General features: G+C 38.6%; 1 protein-coding gene across 1 annotated transcript in view; it reads right to left on the minus strand.

The window, feature by feature from the left end:
• CDH2 (cadherin 2) overlaps positions 1-17,982 on the minus strand; it is a 46,061-nt gene extending 28,079 nt beyond the window's left edge. Inside the window, exons 1-6 of the mRNA XM_075705058.1 lie at positions 17,904-17,982; positions 10,111-10,337; positions 8,125-8,271; positions 6,896-7,051; positions 5,035-5,179; positions 3,811-3,983 (exon numbers count right to left, since the gene is read on the minus strand). Coding sequence (XP_075561173.1) covers positions 3,811-3,983; positions 5,035-5,179; positions 6,896-7,051; positions 8,125-8,271; positions 10,111-10,337; positions 17,904-17,982 — 927 coding nt within the window. The remainder of the gene's footprint in view (positions 1-3,810; positions 3,984-5,034; positions 5,180-6,895; positions 7,052-8,124; positions 8,272-10,110; positions 10,338-17,903) is intronic.
• Positions 17,983-18,743: the final 761 nt, after the last annotated feature.

Consider the following 18,743-nt stretch of genomic DNA (forward strand, 5'->3'; position numbering starts at 1 on the left):
CCCCCGCTGCCGCGCCTACCAGCACTCTCCTGGTCACGGCTGGAGCGGCGCCTGGGCTCGCCCAAGCACAAGAAATGGCCAACTGAGACCTGACCTCAAACCGGCTGGATGTTTAAAACAGTCAACAAGGTTGTGTTTAAAAAAAAAAAAAAAAAAAAAAAAAAAAAAAGGATGTTTTTTGTGTAGGAGTTGCTAAGAAGTTGATTTTAACTCATCAACGGTTTCTACCGTGCAAATATTGTGTATGCTTTTTCATTCGCCAGTTCAGTTTCTCAGTTCGGAGAGAGCTGGGTGTTACCATTCAGTTCTTTCCAAAAGAAAATGCACAAACATAAGAAGCTGCTATTACTTTGTAATATCACTTTTCATGAATGGTTTACTAACACTGGCAAAAAAACTTCTGGCAAAATAAAAATAACCTGAGGAAAAGCACAGCTTTTCCACTCAGTACCTTATTTTCTCCCACTACTTAAAGACTGGGGTGTATGACAGATGACTTCTCATGGAAACTGTTTACAAAAAGGGACTGTGGATATCGATACAAAAAATAAGCAAGGACAATTCCACAGATAATGTCTAACTTTCTTTCATATTTTGGCCAGACACTGAGATAGACATTAGAGATTTAATGATTATGCACACTTCCAAGCAGCAAATATGAACCACTGAATAAAAAAGGTTTTTAAAATAAGCTGTATGAATCTTTATCTGCCACTGAAGATAATTTATGCTCATCCCCTCTTTTACAAAACAACTCTTACAACACACCTGAAATGTATATTACTGTATATGCATCCCACAGTTCTTTAAAAAAGCAAGACAAATATTATTTACACAGAAATGCAGTATATACATTTAATAATGCATAAATATGTATACGAATTCTGGCTTGGAAAATATGCTTGCAAGGTGACCTTCAAAAGGCTTAACTAAACATCCTAAAGGTTTCCTTCACGACGCCAACAAGAGAAGCAGTCACAAGGGAATCAAATACTTTTACCACTTGTATACTTTACTTATTGTGAAGCAATAAAATCTAGAGCAGTATTGAAGCAAATCTTGCAGCCAGATGATTCTACGTTATTGAAACAGCAGGTGCTTCTGATTCATCTGGGTCTTAACACACTGATCCCAAGAAGTAAGTTTCATTAAGGAAACTCCTTTATATTACATGCAACTTCCATACAGTTGTCATCTTTAATTCCAACAGAAGCAGCACACTACAAACTGCCCCCAAAAATTGCCCAAAAAGACAGCCTGTATGCGTTTTTGTTTGTTTTCCCCTCCCTCCAGCACTCACATACAGAAGATTAACTGCTGGGAATGAAATTTCAGAAATCAACAAGTGCACAACTTTTCAAGCATGGGGAAACTGGGGGACATGGCTCTCCTCTTTTAACTGCGGGTTGAGAAGGAGCCAGGAATGAGCCGTGGAGCATCTGTCAGCAGCCTGCACAGAGACTTTGCAGCAACACATCCAAAAACAAACTGGCAACTTCAAGAAAGAACACAGACCTCACTCATCAGGTCACATCTTTCCACTTCAACACAGGCCAAATAAAAGAGCACTTCACTGAATTAACTTCACATGAGGCAGGAATGTGAGTGTGTAAATTTAAGTACCCTGCCTGACTTCTTCGGCACCTCCAGCAGTAAGGCAGATGTTTTAATGCTGAAGTGAATTCCACAGCAATAGTGGAAAAAATGAGAACAGCTGGATCTCATGAAAGGGCATCTTCTGGGATAGCAAGTGAAAGACTACTCCTGCCTTTAGCCGAGTCCCCTACCTAAGCAACTCTCCTCCTGTGCATGTGAGCGGCGATAATGCATTGTGCATGTTAACCTAAAATACTAGCAGATGAGGAATGCTATTAGAGGAACCACTTTTTTTTTTTAATGCCTGGACACTTATGCTCCCATAAATAATGAGTCACAGAATTTAAGAATTTAAAATTGTGTCTAGTATTTTATGAGCCTAATTAGAGCTTTACAAAGAGAGTCAAGACTTCAAGAAAAGGGCATAATGGCAGAGGTGGGCAGCCCAGCTGAGGTTCCTGGACAACAAGGAACTTTGTGCAACAAGGCACTCCCCAGCCCACTGTCAGAAGACCTGCTGGATTCAGGTCTGGCTTTCTAGACTCCTGGTCGTTTTAATTTAATTGACTTCCACAAAATGACTCAGGAAATGAAGGAAGCAGAGCAATGACTTGGGAAGGAAACCTTTTTATCTCATATTAGTCTAATTTAATATTTGAATGACTTAACATTAATCATTAATATCCAAGATGTGCAAGAAATGTTTATAAATACTCATTTGGGTATCACTACAGTGACCCATCAGGAAAACTGATGGCAAATGACAAGGCTTTTCCAACTGTTAATGTGAGGACCTAAGCTTCACAGGCAGCTGGTTTCTTCCAAGTTAAATCACTCTGGTACAGCCAGTCACTAAGTAATAAAACTCAGAGTTATCACTATGTCCTTCTGAAAGTTCACCTGTCAAAGATGACCAGGGGATTTTAAAAACAAGGGCAAAGCTGCCCATCATTCTTTTAATTTAATAGGGCAATACTGTAAAGTTCAGGGTTTTCCTTTCCTCAAATCCATCCGCTTCAAAGCCAACTTAAATAGAATGAATGTTAATAAACCTTTAAAAAAATTAATTGCAATATCTAACAGTCTGTTTTGCTTTTCAAATCTTCTGCTTGCCCCTTTCAAACTGAAATGCAGAATATTAATAGCCAACCCAGAGCATCAGAAAGTATTTTTGTTCTCCTTTTTAAATAAGAATAACCAAACAGCCTAAAGCTGAACAGCAAATCCAGTTTAAAAAAACTTCAGATTTAATGAGCTAAAATGAGATTAGTAAAACAGAAGTTGAAACAAGATGTGTTGAAATAAGATGTGTTTGGACTGTGTAGTTTGTTTATAAAATAATGCTTGTCTCTTCTGAAGTTTTCAAGTAGTTCAGAAGCGCAGTTAGTCCATGTGACAGATCGGGAGTTGGGAGGGAAATATTTTTATTCCCACCTCACAGATGGGTGAACCAGAGCAGAGGATCTGGCACCCTCTTTCTCGGGTGCTGGGCACAGTGAAGAACTGTCTATAAACAGAACAGGACTTGCCCAGCATGTAGCATGGAATTACTGACAGTCAGGGTTTTTTTATTATTTTGTTTTTAATAAGCTTTTCAATGTGTGTCCAGGCCTTGAGACAAGTCTCTATCTATGCCGTTTCCAATACCAACTGGTTTATTTAGAAATGTGCTTTTCGAATTTTAAAATCCATGATGTTTTTCCTGGTTTATTTTAATAAGCAAATTACTGCAAATTTAGCAACACAGCATCCAGAAGATTTCAAGTATTTACTACCTCCCTGTGAAGAACAAGGAAGAGGACAGAAGCTCTCCTGGACCTTCCAAAATAAATGAAATGTATAGCCAGTTCCATTTTCTATCTACTCTTTGCCTATGGAGCTCAGCAAGAGGGAAGGGCTGTAGCTGAGGAACACCTCCCATCTCAGCACCCAGGCCAATCATCCGAGGTCCTTATCTGCATTGCTCTGCTTTAGTTTGTACCTTACAAACAGGCTTTTGAGACAAGATGGTTTCCACAGCTCCATGGAACCAACAGTGACTACTACATGTACAGAATATGTGGGTCCAATTTTCATCCCCATCCTAATTTCCTCTTTTCCAGGGAGGAAGTTCAGACCAGGAAGGAAGAGAAGCATTTGTAAGTTACTAGCAAAAAATGTGCTTCTTCACAATATTAAGTACGACCCAGCCTATGGGATTAAGACCTGTCGTACCTCTCTGTCAAGCCCAGCTGCTACGGTGATAATGTCACCAGTCTCGTTGTTGATTGTAAACATGTTTGGAGAGGGGCTGCTTGGGGCCTGTGACAAGATTCTGTATCTCAGCATCCCATTCTGTGCATTGGGATCATCAGCATCGATGGCAGTAACAGTCATCACGTAGGTTCCTAGCAGCAGGATAAATAATTGATGTTATATAAACAGTTTACTCAGATTACATAAGATCACTTACAAGCAATGGTCAAAGCATGTACTTTTGGTAAACTCTGCACATTCCTTCTCCTACTTAAAACAAACTGGTTAAACACAAGACTCGCCAAGAGAATAATTAAAATACATAAGAGGAGATAAAAATACTTTGTGTTTATAAAATATCAGATTTGCTTAGACCTGAAGAAGCTCCACAAACAGTGAAATCCTACAATTCTGCCATAAATAACATTTCTTTAACAACAGAGCTCCTCAGTTTTAGATAAAAAAACGTTATTAATTGTGCCAAATGGAATATACTTAAGTTTCAGAATTGGTGCACATACTGATAGTGATTGAAAATCAATGTAAATAATACTCTTTCAAAGGTCTTTGAGACGCATGTTCTTTTCATCTCAAATGCCAAGTCAACACTGCAAAGTGAGAAAATACATTTCTTGGGCTAACCTTTCTAAAAAATTCATTTTGCACGACTGACAAATTAAGAAAGTGGTTTCAGCCATAGTGCAAACTTCAGTCTGAGCCGATTAGAATTTTAATGAGATATGAACATCATTTAGGGTTTTCTAGAGAATTCAAATGAAACTGTTTGATTTCAAATCCCAGCATTTCCAAAGCCTCTGAGATTCAGAACTAGAACTGGACCTGCTGATATTTCAGAAGTCTCTTATACCCTGAGCTGTCAACTAAATGAACGTCAATGGCCATCACATGAACATAACTGTAAGAACCTGACACTATAAATAGGATTTTCAAAAACAGGAACCTAAAAGTCATATTCTTAAAGACTTCTCTGTTTTAGTTTATGTACATAATACTTTCTTCTTTTGGAAATTAATCCTAGCATGCTAAAAAGTGAATTAAAAATAAGGTGAAATAATAAGACAGTATCTGAGGTTTTGCTCATCACACTAATAAGACACCTCTGAAAATGTTACAAGGTCTGAAGGCACCCCCTTCATCACCTTCAAAGTGTTATTGCATACACTTTGAAAGCCCATGTATTACCTGGCTTTGATCCTTCAGGCACTGTCCCATTCCAAACCTGGTGTAAGAATTCAGGTCTATTGTCATTCATATCAATGACATTAATAACAATGTCAATAGGATTTTCCACCTGGTTTCCATTTACATCCACTGCATGCGCTCTCAGCTGCAAAAATCATTAAAAATATTAGAATTTGCACAACATACAGGCACAAATAGATACAATAATGGTGGCAGGAAGTTTCAGACCAGACATTTTTAGGTCAATGTATTTTGTTATCTGCCACTGCTCCCTCATATTGACCATTTGAGTTTTCAAGTTGCTAATGGAACTGCTGTTCATACTTCTAAACTATTCTAAGCTGCAAATTTACTTCGTTGATTTGCTAAAAATGATTTAGAATCATGTAATTTCAATTAATACCAATGTCTGCTGTCATATATAAATCTGTTTTTAATAATGACTATTAGAAAACAGACTCTAGAAATATGCAGATTTGTATCAGATAGCAACTTATTAACAATCCATAGGGAATGAACACTGGCATCACTTTCAAAAATTCTTTACTGATATTATGGATATTGAATGGACATGAATGCATAGGAAAAGTGTACGGGATGGATTTGTGTCACCTGGAACACAAAGGTAAGGTTTGTGATAAATCACTGTCAGAATACACACTGAAATTCCAGGCTAAAATTAAGTTACAGTTATGAGACACTTAAATTTAATGCCCTGATTGTCAAAAAGGACTGAGTAACTAACTCTGACAGTCAGGTTTACCTAAATCATCTTAAATTGGACAGCCAGAAAAAAAACCCCAACACAGTACTTTCTGCAAATTTAAACTTACGTATCCAGGCCAGAACCTGGTAATTACTAGGCAAAAGACCAACTTTCTCCTATAGCAATCCTGCTAAAGCCCATTATACACACACACACATATATCTTCTGGCTACAAACCTACCAGAAAGGAGCAAGAGGCCATTATTAACTCACCACTCTGGAAACGACTCATATAAATGTAAATTCCTAAGTCAGTAAATCTTGAATTGCCAGTACCAAGTTCTCAGTAAAAATCTTACTGATGCCAGAGCTGTTGTGCTCTTGCGAGAGCCATTCCCCCTGCCTCCCCCCAGATGCCTCCTGCTGCCTCCTCTGTTCAGGAGCAGCACTTGAAGGGATTCCTGGAGTGCGAGGCAAGGAGTGTTTTAATCCACGACATGCTGGAAATTCTAGGAGCTGAGAGACTGCTGTAACAATTTCAGCGTGGTCTCTCAAAAGCAGAGACAACTTTAGGTCACAGCCTGGTCTCCCCTCTTCCTTCAAACCCTTTTTTCCCCACTAATACTGGAATCCATGGTCTACTTTGTCAATTTCTTTAGAGCAAAGAATATCATTTTCATAAGTTGACAGACCTAATTTACAATTCCATTAAAATGCTTAGATTTGCCCCTGAAAATGAAAATTGGTAGGTTATTCTTCCCATCCATTTCTCAAATCACAGCTGCTGCAATTCTAATAGCAGTCATGTCCTAATTTAAGCTGCTGAATTAAAAGTAAACTTTTGAAAAAATATACAATACGTTGGAGACTGTGATCAATGGTCTGTATTTGAAATATAAGCTACAGTCTCCATATTTCAATCTTTTAAAATTACTTTACCTAAATACATTTAATCACTGTTTATGTATGTTAATGTATTTAAGCTGCTTAAACATAGTTAAGAGTTAGCCTTAGTAAGTACAATAAATACAAATCTGCTACAAACGCTTCACATCATATCTCGTAGAAAACTAAATGCCGGCTGCTCAAGTCATGTTTGAAGCAGATGTTAATCTTCAATTTGATAATGTGATTTATGGTAAATTAAACTCTTACATGAAAAGAAGCAATCTGCTCCCGGTCTAAAGGCTTTGTCACAGACAGCTGTCCTGAGATGGGGTTGATGATGAAGATGCCTGTTGGAGGTTGGTCAGCTCCCGGGCCAGTCACACTGTACCGTAGCGAGAGGCTTTTATCACGATCGGACCTAATCTGTGTGTCAAAAAAGATAATGTTTACATTAGCTACAAACAACCAGTAGATGGGACTGCCCTGAGACAAGCAGCAGCTCTTTTTTCTTTTTTTTCCATCTTTAAGCTAAACTTGTAAAAAACATTATTCTGGAAATTATATAGTTAGTATAAAGCTCGAGGTTTTCAACTGCACTCTTTTCAGGAACATAAAAATATCCCTGCTTATTTCTCATAATAGGATAAATTGTATTAAACCAACACAAATAAGTATTTTTACCTTAAACAGAATTGTTTAGATCCTAGCGAAAACATATACTATCATAAAACTACATAAGAAATAAAAAGTGTGTTTTGTTTTTTTTTTCCCTCCTCTTGTATCTTCGCAGATGAAAGCTACAGACTCCCTGCCGCTACTAGCAGTAGCCCTTTAGAAACTTGCAGTTTTTGTTTAGAGACTGAACTTTGGTCTCATCTTCCAAGGAAAAAATTAAAGGTCAGTGCATCTGTGAGGAGCAGGTGAATCACCAGCATGCACATCAACAAAGCACAGCAAAACTATATCCTATCAACTTGGGCTAATGCTCTACAAATTTCAACAAATCCTTGCAGGAGTTGATCAAGACCAACCAGTACCATGGTTGGAAGCGCTCTCCTGCGCTGGGCTCCTGCAAACCGCCACGTCTGTGCTGCAGAATGCTATGGAGCAGCCAGTGTCTTCACCCCGCCACATCCCCTTTCCTCCTGGTGCACTCCTCCTCCCCCTCAGCCCCAAACACCCTTCCCCAGGTGGAGAACTCCAGTGCACAAGACTGGAGAATCCCTGAACTGGCAGAAATCCTCCTTAACCACTTAAGTAAGTTATCACAGCACTTACCACCAGAACCAAGGTCACCCTCCACCAGTACAGGAGCATACGGACAACTTAAAAAAACCTAGTAAATGCAGCCCAGCCCAATATGCACAGAGGCAGCAACATAAACGAGCCCCAAAGACTGATAAACGTTTGGACTATAAACAAGCCATCATTCACACAAAATCTCTTCAAGAGCTCTCTGAGGGACACTGAAACCACACTTCTATTAACTTCCTTACCCTAACTAATTCCTGAGGAAAAGGTCCTCTGGAATTTTCTGGTAGGTTGATTGGAGGAATAACCCAGTCTCTCTTCTGCCTCTTCAGAGGGCTGCTGTGCTTGTACTGTTGCCATGGAAATATGATGTCTTCAATTTTCCTTTGGTCCTTTCCCAGGTACAAGATAAAATTAAGCACATGTTAGAAGGAGAATTACTAGTAGACATTATAAAATAGTTCAGATACAATTACTTAATTGACTGAAAGGCTGTCTTTCCTCTGTGTTCATAGAACTGTTTTGTCTGCATTCACCATGCAGTATGAAAATAACAAATATTATTTACAACTGCACCGCAAAATTTTAAGAACTCCTTTTCTTTCTTCCTTATTCAAGTTGGAGGAGAAATGGAATTATAAACCATTTATAACATGGCACTGCTGTGTAAACTATTCTGCACTTTCTGAAAAGTAGTTAATATTTTGCAGAATTTAATATTGTGCCTTTATGTATTTCTCATTAGCCAGAGCTTCAGTTCAGGTAATGTGCTACTGTACATTAAATTTAGATCTGGGTGTGCTAAAATATAATTTGAGTTCCAAGAGAAGTTTAATACATACTGGTAAGGAATGTCTCAAATATTTATGACCCTATTAAATCCCACAGAATTAATGCTGTAATTATTTTAAACCTATGTCAGCCATGATGGATGCAGTAGATGACCCACTTTACACATGGGGCATTAATCTCTGCTGGGTGTCAACACTCCCTTCCTATTCCCTTCTATATCTGCACTCATTTCAGCCTTTGGATGCCAGCACACGTGTAGCCATGCTAGTTTGCTTAAGGGTGGAGACAAGGCAAGAAAAAACTTTTTCCAAATCTTTTAAGAGAAAAACTTAAAAAAAAAATCTAATCAAATATGCCACAGAGTAAAAACAGATGCCCAACTGAAGGCCGGATTCCACTACCCTACATTCTGCTGATGGCAAGGATGCCTGAACTGTATCTTTGGAAAGAACAGGGTATGCTCTGGCACACCTAAGGATCTGTTCTTTTACTAGACTTTTACGGACAAAATGACAACATTTCCATTGTTAAAAACATGCCTTAGAAGATGTAAAACAATCATCAAGTAAGCAAACAAAAAACTGAGGATTACACAGCTTTGGTCTCCAGTGTGCTCTCGGGAAAAATGTCTCGCATAACCACACTGTCTATTTTGACATTATGCTTAAATCTTTAATGTGTACCTATTACAGGTATGTTAACCTATGAATAAATTTTGTTCTTTATTTCTAAACTAAGCACTTTGTAAAAGAAGGTAAGAAACAGCAGGCAGCAAGTAATATAACAGAAAAAGGTAGTAGACCTAATACTGTTTTCCTAAAGTAAATGCATTGTTATTTGTATATTGCTAGGTTTGACTTTTGTTACAGCACATGGTTTATCCTATGGCAGCTTCCAGCAGAGGGAGACTATCTTCCTTAGCAAGTAGTGCTGGAATCATGAATAATTTACAATCTCCATTTGATTATGAAGGGACAAGACAAAGCCAATATTCCCTGCCAGAAATGCTTTCCTACTACTGCTGTAAATCTACAGCTCCCATCTAATAAACGTGACTGATGCATTCCAGCACAAATTTGTTTATTTTGTGGTTGTATTTAACCGCTTGAATAAATGCTGTAATACTTTCAAGCAATTTAAAATAAAGAAATGACCATGTCCGACTTAAATTCAGGTATAAATCTCAAACTATACAAACAAAAAGCTCAAACATAAATGAATCCTATATGCTTAAACAGGCATGCCTTTCCATGCCTTAGCAAAGCTACAGAATAACAGGCTATAAAAATGTTCTTCCTGAGGCTCCAGCTTTGCATGCACTAGTTGTCCATTAATAAAATGCCTCATGGAGAGGTACGTGACAGAGAGAATCAAATCCCTATATTTAGACCTGTTTGTGGAGATGCATTTGTACAGGCTGCGTTTAGTTGTTCTTTTACCTTTTCCAAAGCCCCTGCGAAAGCTGGTTCAGGGGTTAGCTTCACTCTCATTTGCCATTCTTCCTGGGTTTCCTTGTCTTGAGCAGACACGATGAACTCTGTGGGCTCTGCTGAAAGTTGAAAGCTTCGCTCTGCATAGACCACACCATCTTCACCTACTCTGAAATCTTCTGGCTCACTGCTTCCAAAGTGTATTTTTTTGTTTCCATCACAGCTTTGAAACCTCACTGTAAAACAGACACAAAATGAAGAACAAAAAAAATGAAAAAGCAGCCCACTTGAACTCGGCGTGACATAAAATGCATTAACAACAAATACTCAAAAGCAGGAAGACTTAACTTGTTGCTGGTATTATCGCATGCAATTATGAGTTAAGACTTGTACTTTAGGGGTCAGTCCGCATAACAGCGATATCCTTCTGTGAACTACTAGGCAGCATTTTTAACCCTAGATAGACTGCCTCCCTGCCAAAGACACCCCCACCCCACCCCACCCCCAGCAAGAAAACCATTTCCCTCCACGTCCTACACCACATTTCAGTCAGTTTCCCGTGGAACAGCTGCAGGCATTTGCACTTCAAGCTTCACAAAGATCCAGTCAATTCTTTAAAAACACTCAACAAATTTAATTATGCTGCAACCATAATTGCAAACACAACTGTGCTTCCAGCGCCTTCTCTGCCAACGGGGGTAAGGCAGAAACCCAGAAGTCTGTTAAGAGATTAACTTTTATGCCCAGCTCAGCCTGCAATTGAGCTGCATCATCTCACGGAGGTCACTTACGAGCTCTGGGCCCAAGTTTCCTCATCCCTCATCTACAAGACAGAGGCAGCAGTAAATACTTACAGAGAAAATCTAAGTTAAAGGCTTCACTTTTTTTTTTTTTTTAAGCTATTTCATATACCATACATGTCCATTCATCTACTGAGGAGTTACCCATTCTTGTTTAATTCCCCCTCTCCTTCCTTTTTGTCCTGTCTGAAAGATGCACATTGGAACAAGAAGTCAGTAAAACTGATTGTATAGATAATGATGTGAAGTGCACAAAACAGAACTGGTAACAGGTTGCTGCTTTCTTTACCCAATTGCTTTCACTTCCACTTATCTTCTGGGTTACTGCAAAAAATAGTAGGTAAAAAATGAAAGTGTGCTTTTATAACCAATGATTGTTCTTTAATGTTTCCAAAGCATTATGAAATATTTTGATTGTATGGGCAATAGAAGTGCAAAACATCATTATGAAGGTTGTGCTGAAATGCACACACTGAAGATGAAGATGAAGTGAGGCTTTATGCCTCATTTCAGTTATTGGGCTTTTTATACTGTGCTAAACCATGCACAAACTATTTAGCTTCAAAACCTAAAGGTCCCTCTCAAGAAAAATCACTACTAAATGTCATGCATCATATGCTTTCTTCTGTAATGCACTGTTTCCAGGAAGGTACTGAGAAGAAGAATCATACTTTTTTGTATTTGAACTTCAAGGACCGAGCTAATGTTCAGATGACATATAAAATTTGTTTCCTTACTGCACCCTTTCAGTTATCCAGAATCCTCCCTTTGCCCTCTCCTGACAGAAAAGACTGTACAAAATCCTTCTCTGAAAGGGTCCATCATGTACAAAAATGAGACAAAGCACAACACTCCTCCTGATAAAACACCAACCTTCTTAATACTGATCTTGCTGGGCTGGGCAGGGATACTGCTCTTTCCAGGTGGCTCGCAGAGTTTGAAGGTCCCCCTCCATGAAACGCCAGCCTCGCCTCAGGAAGAGCATGTCATGTCCCACAAAGCACTGAACCCAGGAAGAACAAATCTGCCTCCGTAAAAGGCTGAAGCCTCAGTACTAGGACTCCTCCTGTGGCCCTCCTTGTAGATGTTGCCTCAGGGCTTCCTCATTAGCAGTGAGAGTGCTTCACTGAAATGCTAATAAATACTCATCTTCTTGCATAACTTTTCATATATATTACTCTCTAGGCAATCGCTATTGCTCAAGTCCATCCTACCTGCTCCATAAAGTACTACTGACTTCCTTTCCTAAAAAGTACTACTGACTTCCTTTCCTAAAAAGTACTACTGACTTCCTTTCCTAAAAAGTACTACTGACTTCCTTTCCTAAAAGTACTACTGACTGACTTCCTTTCCTAAAAGTACTACTGACTGACTTCCTTTCCTAAAAGTACTACTGACTTCCTTTCCTATGGATCTACAGACTACAGGTCTGCAAGATTTGGAGAAGGTCACAGAACCTCTGGTTTGCTGTTCACATGGAGAAGAGAAAATTGACAGGCAGAAGGCCCAGCTGATCTCCCGCTCTTTTCAACACCGAGCTTCGTGGCTTGAGTCAGCTTACTGTGACGGTATACTGCAATGGAACAGCCAACTGCAAAAACGCACAATTCTAAGCCAAGGATGTAAAACTACCAGTTAAAGCAACTATACCAGTACCCAGGAATCATTACCACAGTCCTAATTCTGTAATTCTGATTAGCCAACTGTCAGAGCTGGATATTCTGTATTGTTTAGCACAAAAATAAAGAGCTGTCCAAGAAGAGTTTACTCAAAAGTCACTACATCTGATGATTTAATAACTTAATGACGGGACTACCAAACAGCACCGCTCATACTTGGGTTCAGAGGCACAGGCCACCCATACCCCAGTCATGGGGAAAGTTGGGCCTCCTCCAAGGATCATCTCTGTTCACAAACAAAACTCTCAGTTAGAAACAGTTCACATTGAGAGACTAAGGAAAAAACCAGCCAGCGATATACACCATAGCTCTGCGCCTCTGCTGACCTCTCATCTCGGCTACAGCTGCTCTCTAAATCTGCTCTTCAAAAGAATGTCTTGACCAAAGGATGAAGAACGAGCCAGATTCACCTCTGGCTCTTCTCAGACTTACTTCTGAAAAGTAGGTATTGGGAAAGAGAATGAATATTAATCTAAACTTTGATCATTACTGTTTTTCAAAAAGGTGAAATTTGAAACGAGCGTTACAGTCATTGTGGTCCAAAAGATTAAGATATCGCAACAATATTTTATAAAAAAAAATTTCCCCACTCTTGCACAGTAACGTATTAATTTTTTTATACATTCATATTCATAAAGAAGAGCATTTCTTTCCCCCCATCTTCTTACACATAGACTCCAGTAGCCAAAGAAGCCCCCCAAAACCCCACCCTGCTAGCCACTTCATTGATATTCTTCCTTCAGGCAACTGTTTATTATGAAATTCAATTAAAATCCCTTTCCTTTGACAGTACCCCAGTAAAAATGTATGAAGTTATCAATGCTTTGTGAGAATTATTCTCCCTTTGCAAAGAGCGCACATTAACAAATTACACTCAAGTATAACCAACCATAATTAAATTACCTTGACAGAGTACAGCTTATGCAGTGGCTACTCTCCCCCCAGCTGCATGGTTATCAGCCTTGTAAATTTGTTTTAGATCACTTTGCTTTATTTTTCAGCGTTCAACTGGTATGAACAAAGAGCAATTTTTCTGACTGTAGGTTTTTAGGCAAAGATTTTTGCAAAACTGTGACAGGAATTTTTTTTTTTTCCACTGAGAATAGTGGCTGTTCATGCCAACCATATTCTTTCTAAAAACCACATAGGAGGGAGGCATGCTTTCCAAAAGTAATTTTCTGTTCACTGATCAATTGTATGGATTCCTTTAATTTTAAAAAGGGTTAACAAGATACTATACAGCATCTAGTCGCTTTATATGCAACAGAAGGAGTAATCAAGTATCTTATTTTACTGCTTTTTAATAACACTCTCCACGTAAATGATCAGATACGAGTATTTCACAATCTGTAAAAACAACTTGCCAATTTTTTAATATTTCTCTTTTGAGTATCTTCTGCACCCTTTGAAAAGTATCTGCTTTTTAAAAGATTTCTAAGTATATATTTGAAAGCACTAGGAAGTATTCAATCATAATCTGAAATTTAACTATTTTGGTTTTAAAGAGAGTACCTTTGGTCCTATCAGAACAATAATATGCACACCAGTTTTGATGCATGGGAGTAAATGCAATTAGTTCCCATGCTCAAAGTAAGGCTGCGCACAAGGATTTACAAAAACTTGGGTTTTAAACAGAAGAAAAATTGTATTTAGTATTAGCATATGATTATTATTAAACACTAGACCCTAAGACAAAAGACCATTATTCTCCTAATTGAGTCTTTTCTTGTCCTAAAACCAAGATAAGCGTAATCTATTAAAAAAGAATAAGAGAGAACCTCTGTGACTACAACATTCTAAAATGAAAATCTGCAATTTAACACTCTTGCATGAAAGTAATTACAACATATGCATACATGTGTAGTGCACAAAACGTTAAGAACTAAACATGCAAATTCATTTAAAGTGCACTAGAGAGCTACACCACTCATACTCAGGTCTAACAAGATGAATGATTCGTAGTCTCTGTAAAATACATGCCTAACCTCACATACCTGACTAGTAATCTTCAATTATCTAGAACTGTTTCTCAGACAATAAAACCCCTTTTTCAGCTACTCATGTTGGTTTGCGCTCTTTGACAAGCTGCTTCTGCTTTTTTTGTTAGGCAATTACTTGAATTACTTGACCCAAAGACTGAGCACAGAATGGTATAACGGGCTATATTAACAACATCAATTTTTCGTGACAATATTAATTTACAATATAGAATATTAACACAGAGTTTTAATTACATGCTTTGCTCCCAAGAAAGTTGTGTTGAGTTTGCCATCTGGATTTCTGCACTTTAAAAATATCCAATTAGCTTCTAGATAACATCCACATGCACACAAACAAACAAAAAAGTGTATTTCCATCTGTAAATTTGCTGGAACAGTATTACTCCTCTTGAAATCTACTCTCAATGCCTAAGCATCAACCTCAAGGCTAAGACACACTTAGAGGACGTTATGGAAGTCCTGACAAATTCCAAGTGCTAACAACATATGCACTCCAGCAATACAGTTAAGAGTGTGCATCATAAAATGGAAACCCCAGGTATATTTAATCCACTCAGGATCGCTCTGCAGCAGATAAAATAAATAGAGTAACAGAGTAGCTTACATACAACTACCTGCCAGATACCACTTTTACCTTTGACAGAATGAGAAATTATATGGAAACATTCTGCTTGAACTGTCTAGCTATCTGCATACTTAATATCTGAACACTACCTTCCCCCACACCACTGTATTTAACAAGTCTTCCTACTTTCTTCAGAGAGAGAAACTGTTGAAAACCACACTAAAACACATTAAAAAAAATTAACTACTTTATAAATCAGTAATTTATTCAGACTGGTTATTTCTGTATCCGTAAGGTGATCTGTTAGCCCTACTAACACAGCGCACATGCTCGTATTTCAGCTCATGGCTTGTTAGAGTGGCATGTGAAACGCCCATGAGACACCCTTTACTACAATTATAAGTAACCTTCCAGAGAAGTGGGGTTTTGACATCATGGTGGACTGTTATAATCACAAAGAAATGAACTAGATTCTAACTTGCCTTTTCCATTACCAGCAGCACTTTTAAAGTGGGTCCGATTTTAGAACTCCCTGAGACCAGCTTAAAAACATTACTTAATTTTTTATTTTTTGATACATGGGTGCTCTACAGCAGCCAGGAAGATGTCTTCTCACCTGTAAGCTGAGAAAAGTAGCTACAGAAATTGCGGATGAAAAATAAATACAGAATATAATCAGGTTATTTTAGACAACGGCATTTTCCTACCTGTGTAATTCGTCATTATAGCCTTTAGAGATACTTCAGTACAGCAGTGTTGTTTCTAATGGGTTTGTCTAGTCTTTTTTCTTAATCCCCTTTTCTTTTCTACTTTTCTATTCATGCACTGTAGTTTATCCTGTACTTCAGACCATCCAAAAAAATCTCAAAGCGCTACTCATTTTGAGCCTTTTTGGAGTAACCAACCTGCAACGCTTTAAAAGAAAGCCTGGCTGTCAAAAGGCAGCTGCTTACCACTTTCTGAAAAGCAAGCCTGCTAATTCAGTAATTGCTTTTGAAAACCTCCACCCCTGTACTGAGCACTGCATCCCACCGCCCCAGCCGACGCCGAGCAGAAGGCTACCTTCAGCGGGTTGCCCGAAACCAACTGGAGTTTTGCCACTTACTAAGGGCCAAATGTGGCCACTTGCTTCTAACTCCTATTTTCACTTGACTTCACAAGGTTTACAACCCAGTGCCAAGTGAAAGCCAGGCCATGAAGCTCGCAAGAGGAGGGAGAAAAAAACCCACAGTCACACCAAAAAGTTTCAACTGAGGTAAACCTGGAGGTATGTTCAAGCTGTTTACCAACTTCAGGTGTCTCATGATCTGACTCTTAGCAGAAACTTCCACATTTCCATGCTGTGCTGTTTGCTTAATCATTTGTCTATTTGGTTAGGAAAACAATAATTAAAAGGAAAAGTGATTTGCAAGAGTTATGGTTTAATTCATACTGTACACTTATTTCATTAACTGAAAGCAGTTCCAGAGTGATCTGCAGCAGGCATTAGCTAAAACCTAGTACTAATATATGACTTTACTCTGTGGAATTTGAGATGCTAAGTGAGTAGTCTACTGCAGAAAAGCTATAAAGTTGTATGGAAAATTGTATGATACACTGGTAAAAATAATTTGTGCTAATAACTGCAACTAATGCTTATTCAATGCATTTCTCTTTCCTGCCTAACTCCCCACGCAGCTAGTTCTAGATAGACGAGTATGCACATTCCCTAAAATAACATACTTTGAAAGCAATCTGGCAGCCTACACAACAGCAGGTCAGCAGACATAGACCTCCCTCTCCCTATTTCTGCAGCATATATTTTTCATTCTTCATTTGTACAATTGCATTTTGAGATTTTTTTTTTTCCCCAAGTATTTTGTTGCAGGTGAAAATGGGGAATATTAAAGCCCAGCACATACTCTGCCCTACATTAGAGGACTGACTGCCTCCTCATAAACCCTACTAACTCAAACACTAAGGTCTAATTTTAAAGTATTTTCTTTCACAGGTAGCTATCACCAGACTGTCCGATTCTTGCATTCACAGCGAACAACTCGCACGGTTCTTTAATAAAATGCCATCTAGTTTCCAGTTCCCATAATCCTCTTTGTTTACAGAACAAAGTCGTAACAGGCATGCCAGAATGAAAATGGGGATAATGTTCTTTCTATTCGACAGAAATGCCTCTGCAGCTTTTCAGAACGGGAATACCAGCCATCAGCAAAACACAGGACTGGTATCTCAAACAGAGTCCAAATTATATCTGATTCACTGATCCTTTTCAGTCCTTGCCTCTACCACTCACTGACACAAAGATCTTCTGCGCTTTGACGCCCCTTTTGTCTTTATTTTAGAAAAAATAAAATGCCGAAAAAGAGAGTAAGCATCTTCGAGAAGGGGAAGTACTTACATTTCAACAACTGCTTTTGTTTTAAAACACAAAAAGGTTTCTTTCCCTCCGCTCTGTATTGTTTAAGGCGGTTTTAGTATAGATGAGCCTATAGGCCCCTGCAGAGTTCCGTGCCAGCTTTTTTCCTAAATGATGCTAGCTGAAAGAAAACTCTGTAATAAATGTCATTTCTGTACTTTGGACTACGCAGCGCGCCTTTAATACTTTTCCCGAGTATACCAATCTACACAGTAATAAAAAGAAGGATTAAACACTAATCTCTTATACCCATAATGCATCAACTGACTACACCTGCTAAAATCCAATTTGGTAATTAAAAAAATATATCTACTGAACAGTCAAACCAGGAAACTAAAGGGAAAGTACTGTCTCTGCAGATAGCTAGCAGAAAACAGGGTTTCAAAATTGAGGCACTTAACACAAACCTATTTTTACCTCTATTCATTTTTATGTGACCTTAAGCAGTGTAAGAAACAAATACCTACAATTATGATGCAGCAATTAAAGGGCACTTTTATTGCTACAGTAATGACTTAAAGATCTAGTAAAAACAAAATAAGCAGCTTTGCCTTTTAGTCTATCTTTAGAACAAGCAAAAAAAGAAGTTAGCGCCCGCCACCCCCCCAGCAATAAGGAGAGCGAGAACAGAGAATAGATGCTTTTCTGTGTTCTCTTTGCTAACTGTTCCTGGCCCAAAGTCCTTCTAGGCTTCAGGTTTCACATTTTTTTTCTAGCTGTTCTTTCTTCCTTCTTTGTTCTTCCTCCTCCCTCTCTCTCTAGGTGTTCTGTTTTGTAGATTTTTTTTTTAAGCTTACTTTATTCCCTGATGCTCCCATTTTTCCTGCCCCCCCTTTCAACCGTGCTGCTGTGAGAAGTGCAGAGGTGCAGAAGCGTTACTAATTTCGGGTTGACAACCCAGACCAGCTCAGGCTTCAAGCACACCTAGGCAGAAAGAGCCTGTCACTTGAGGGCTGTCTTTAAAAAAACTACACTAATTAACTAAATAAATAATAATGCAGGCTGCTGGAGTTTCTGTAAAGAGCCAGGACTTTTTGAAATACCAAACGGGCGCATACTTTCAAATGAGCTGATGAACTGTTTCACCTATTCAACTGGTCAGCAGTTTTTCCATCGTGGCTTAAGCTCACACCCTAAGAGGGGTTTAGGAACAACAACAGAACATAGGGGAGAAGCATGCACATATCA

The sequence above is a fragment of the Pelecanus crispus genome, chromosome 2 (assembly GCF_030463565.1).
Source record: "Pelecanus crispus isolate bPelCri1 chromosome 2, bPelCri1.pri, whole genome shotgun sequence".
Taxonomy (NCBI): domain Eukaryota; kingdom Metazoa; phylum Chordata; class Aves; order Pelecaniformes; family Pelecanidae; genus Pelecanus; species Pelecanus crispus.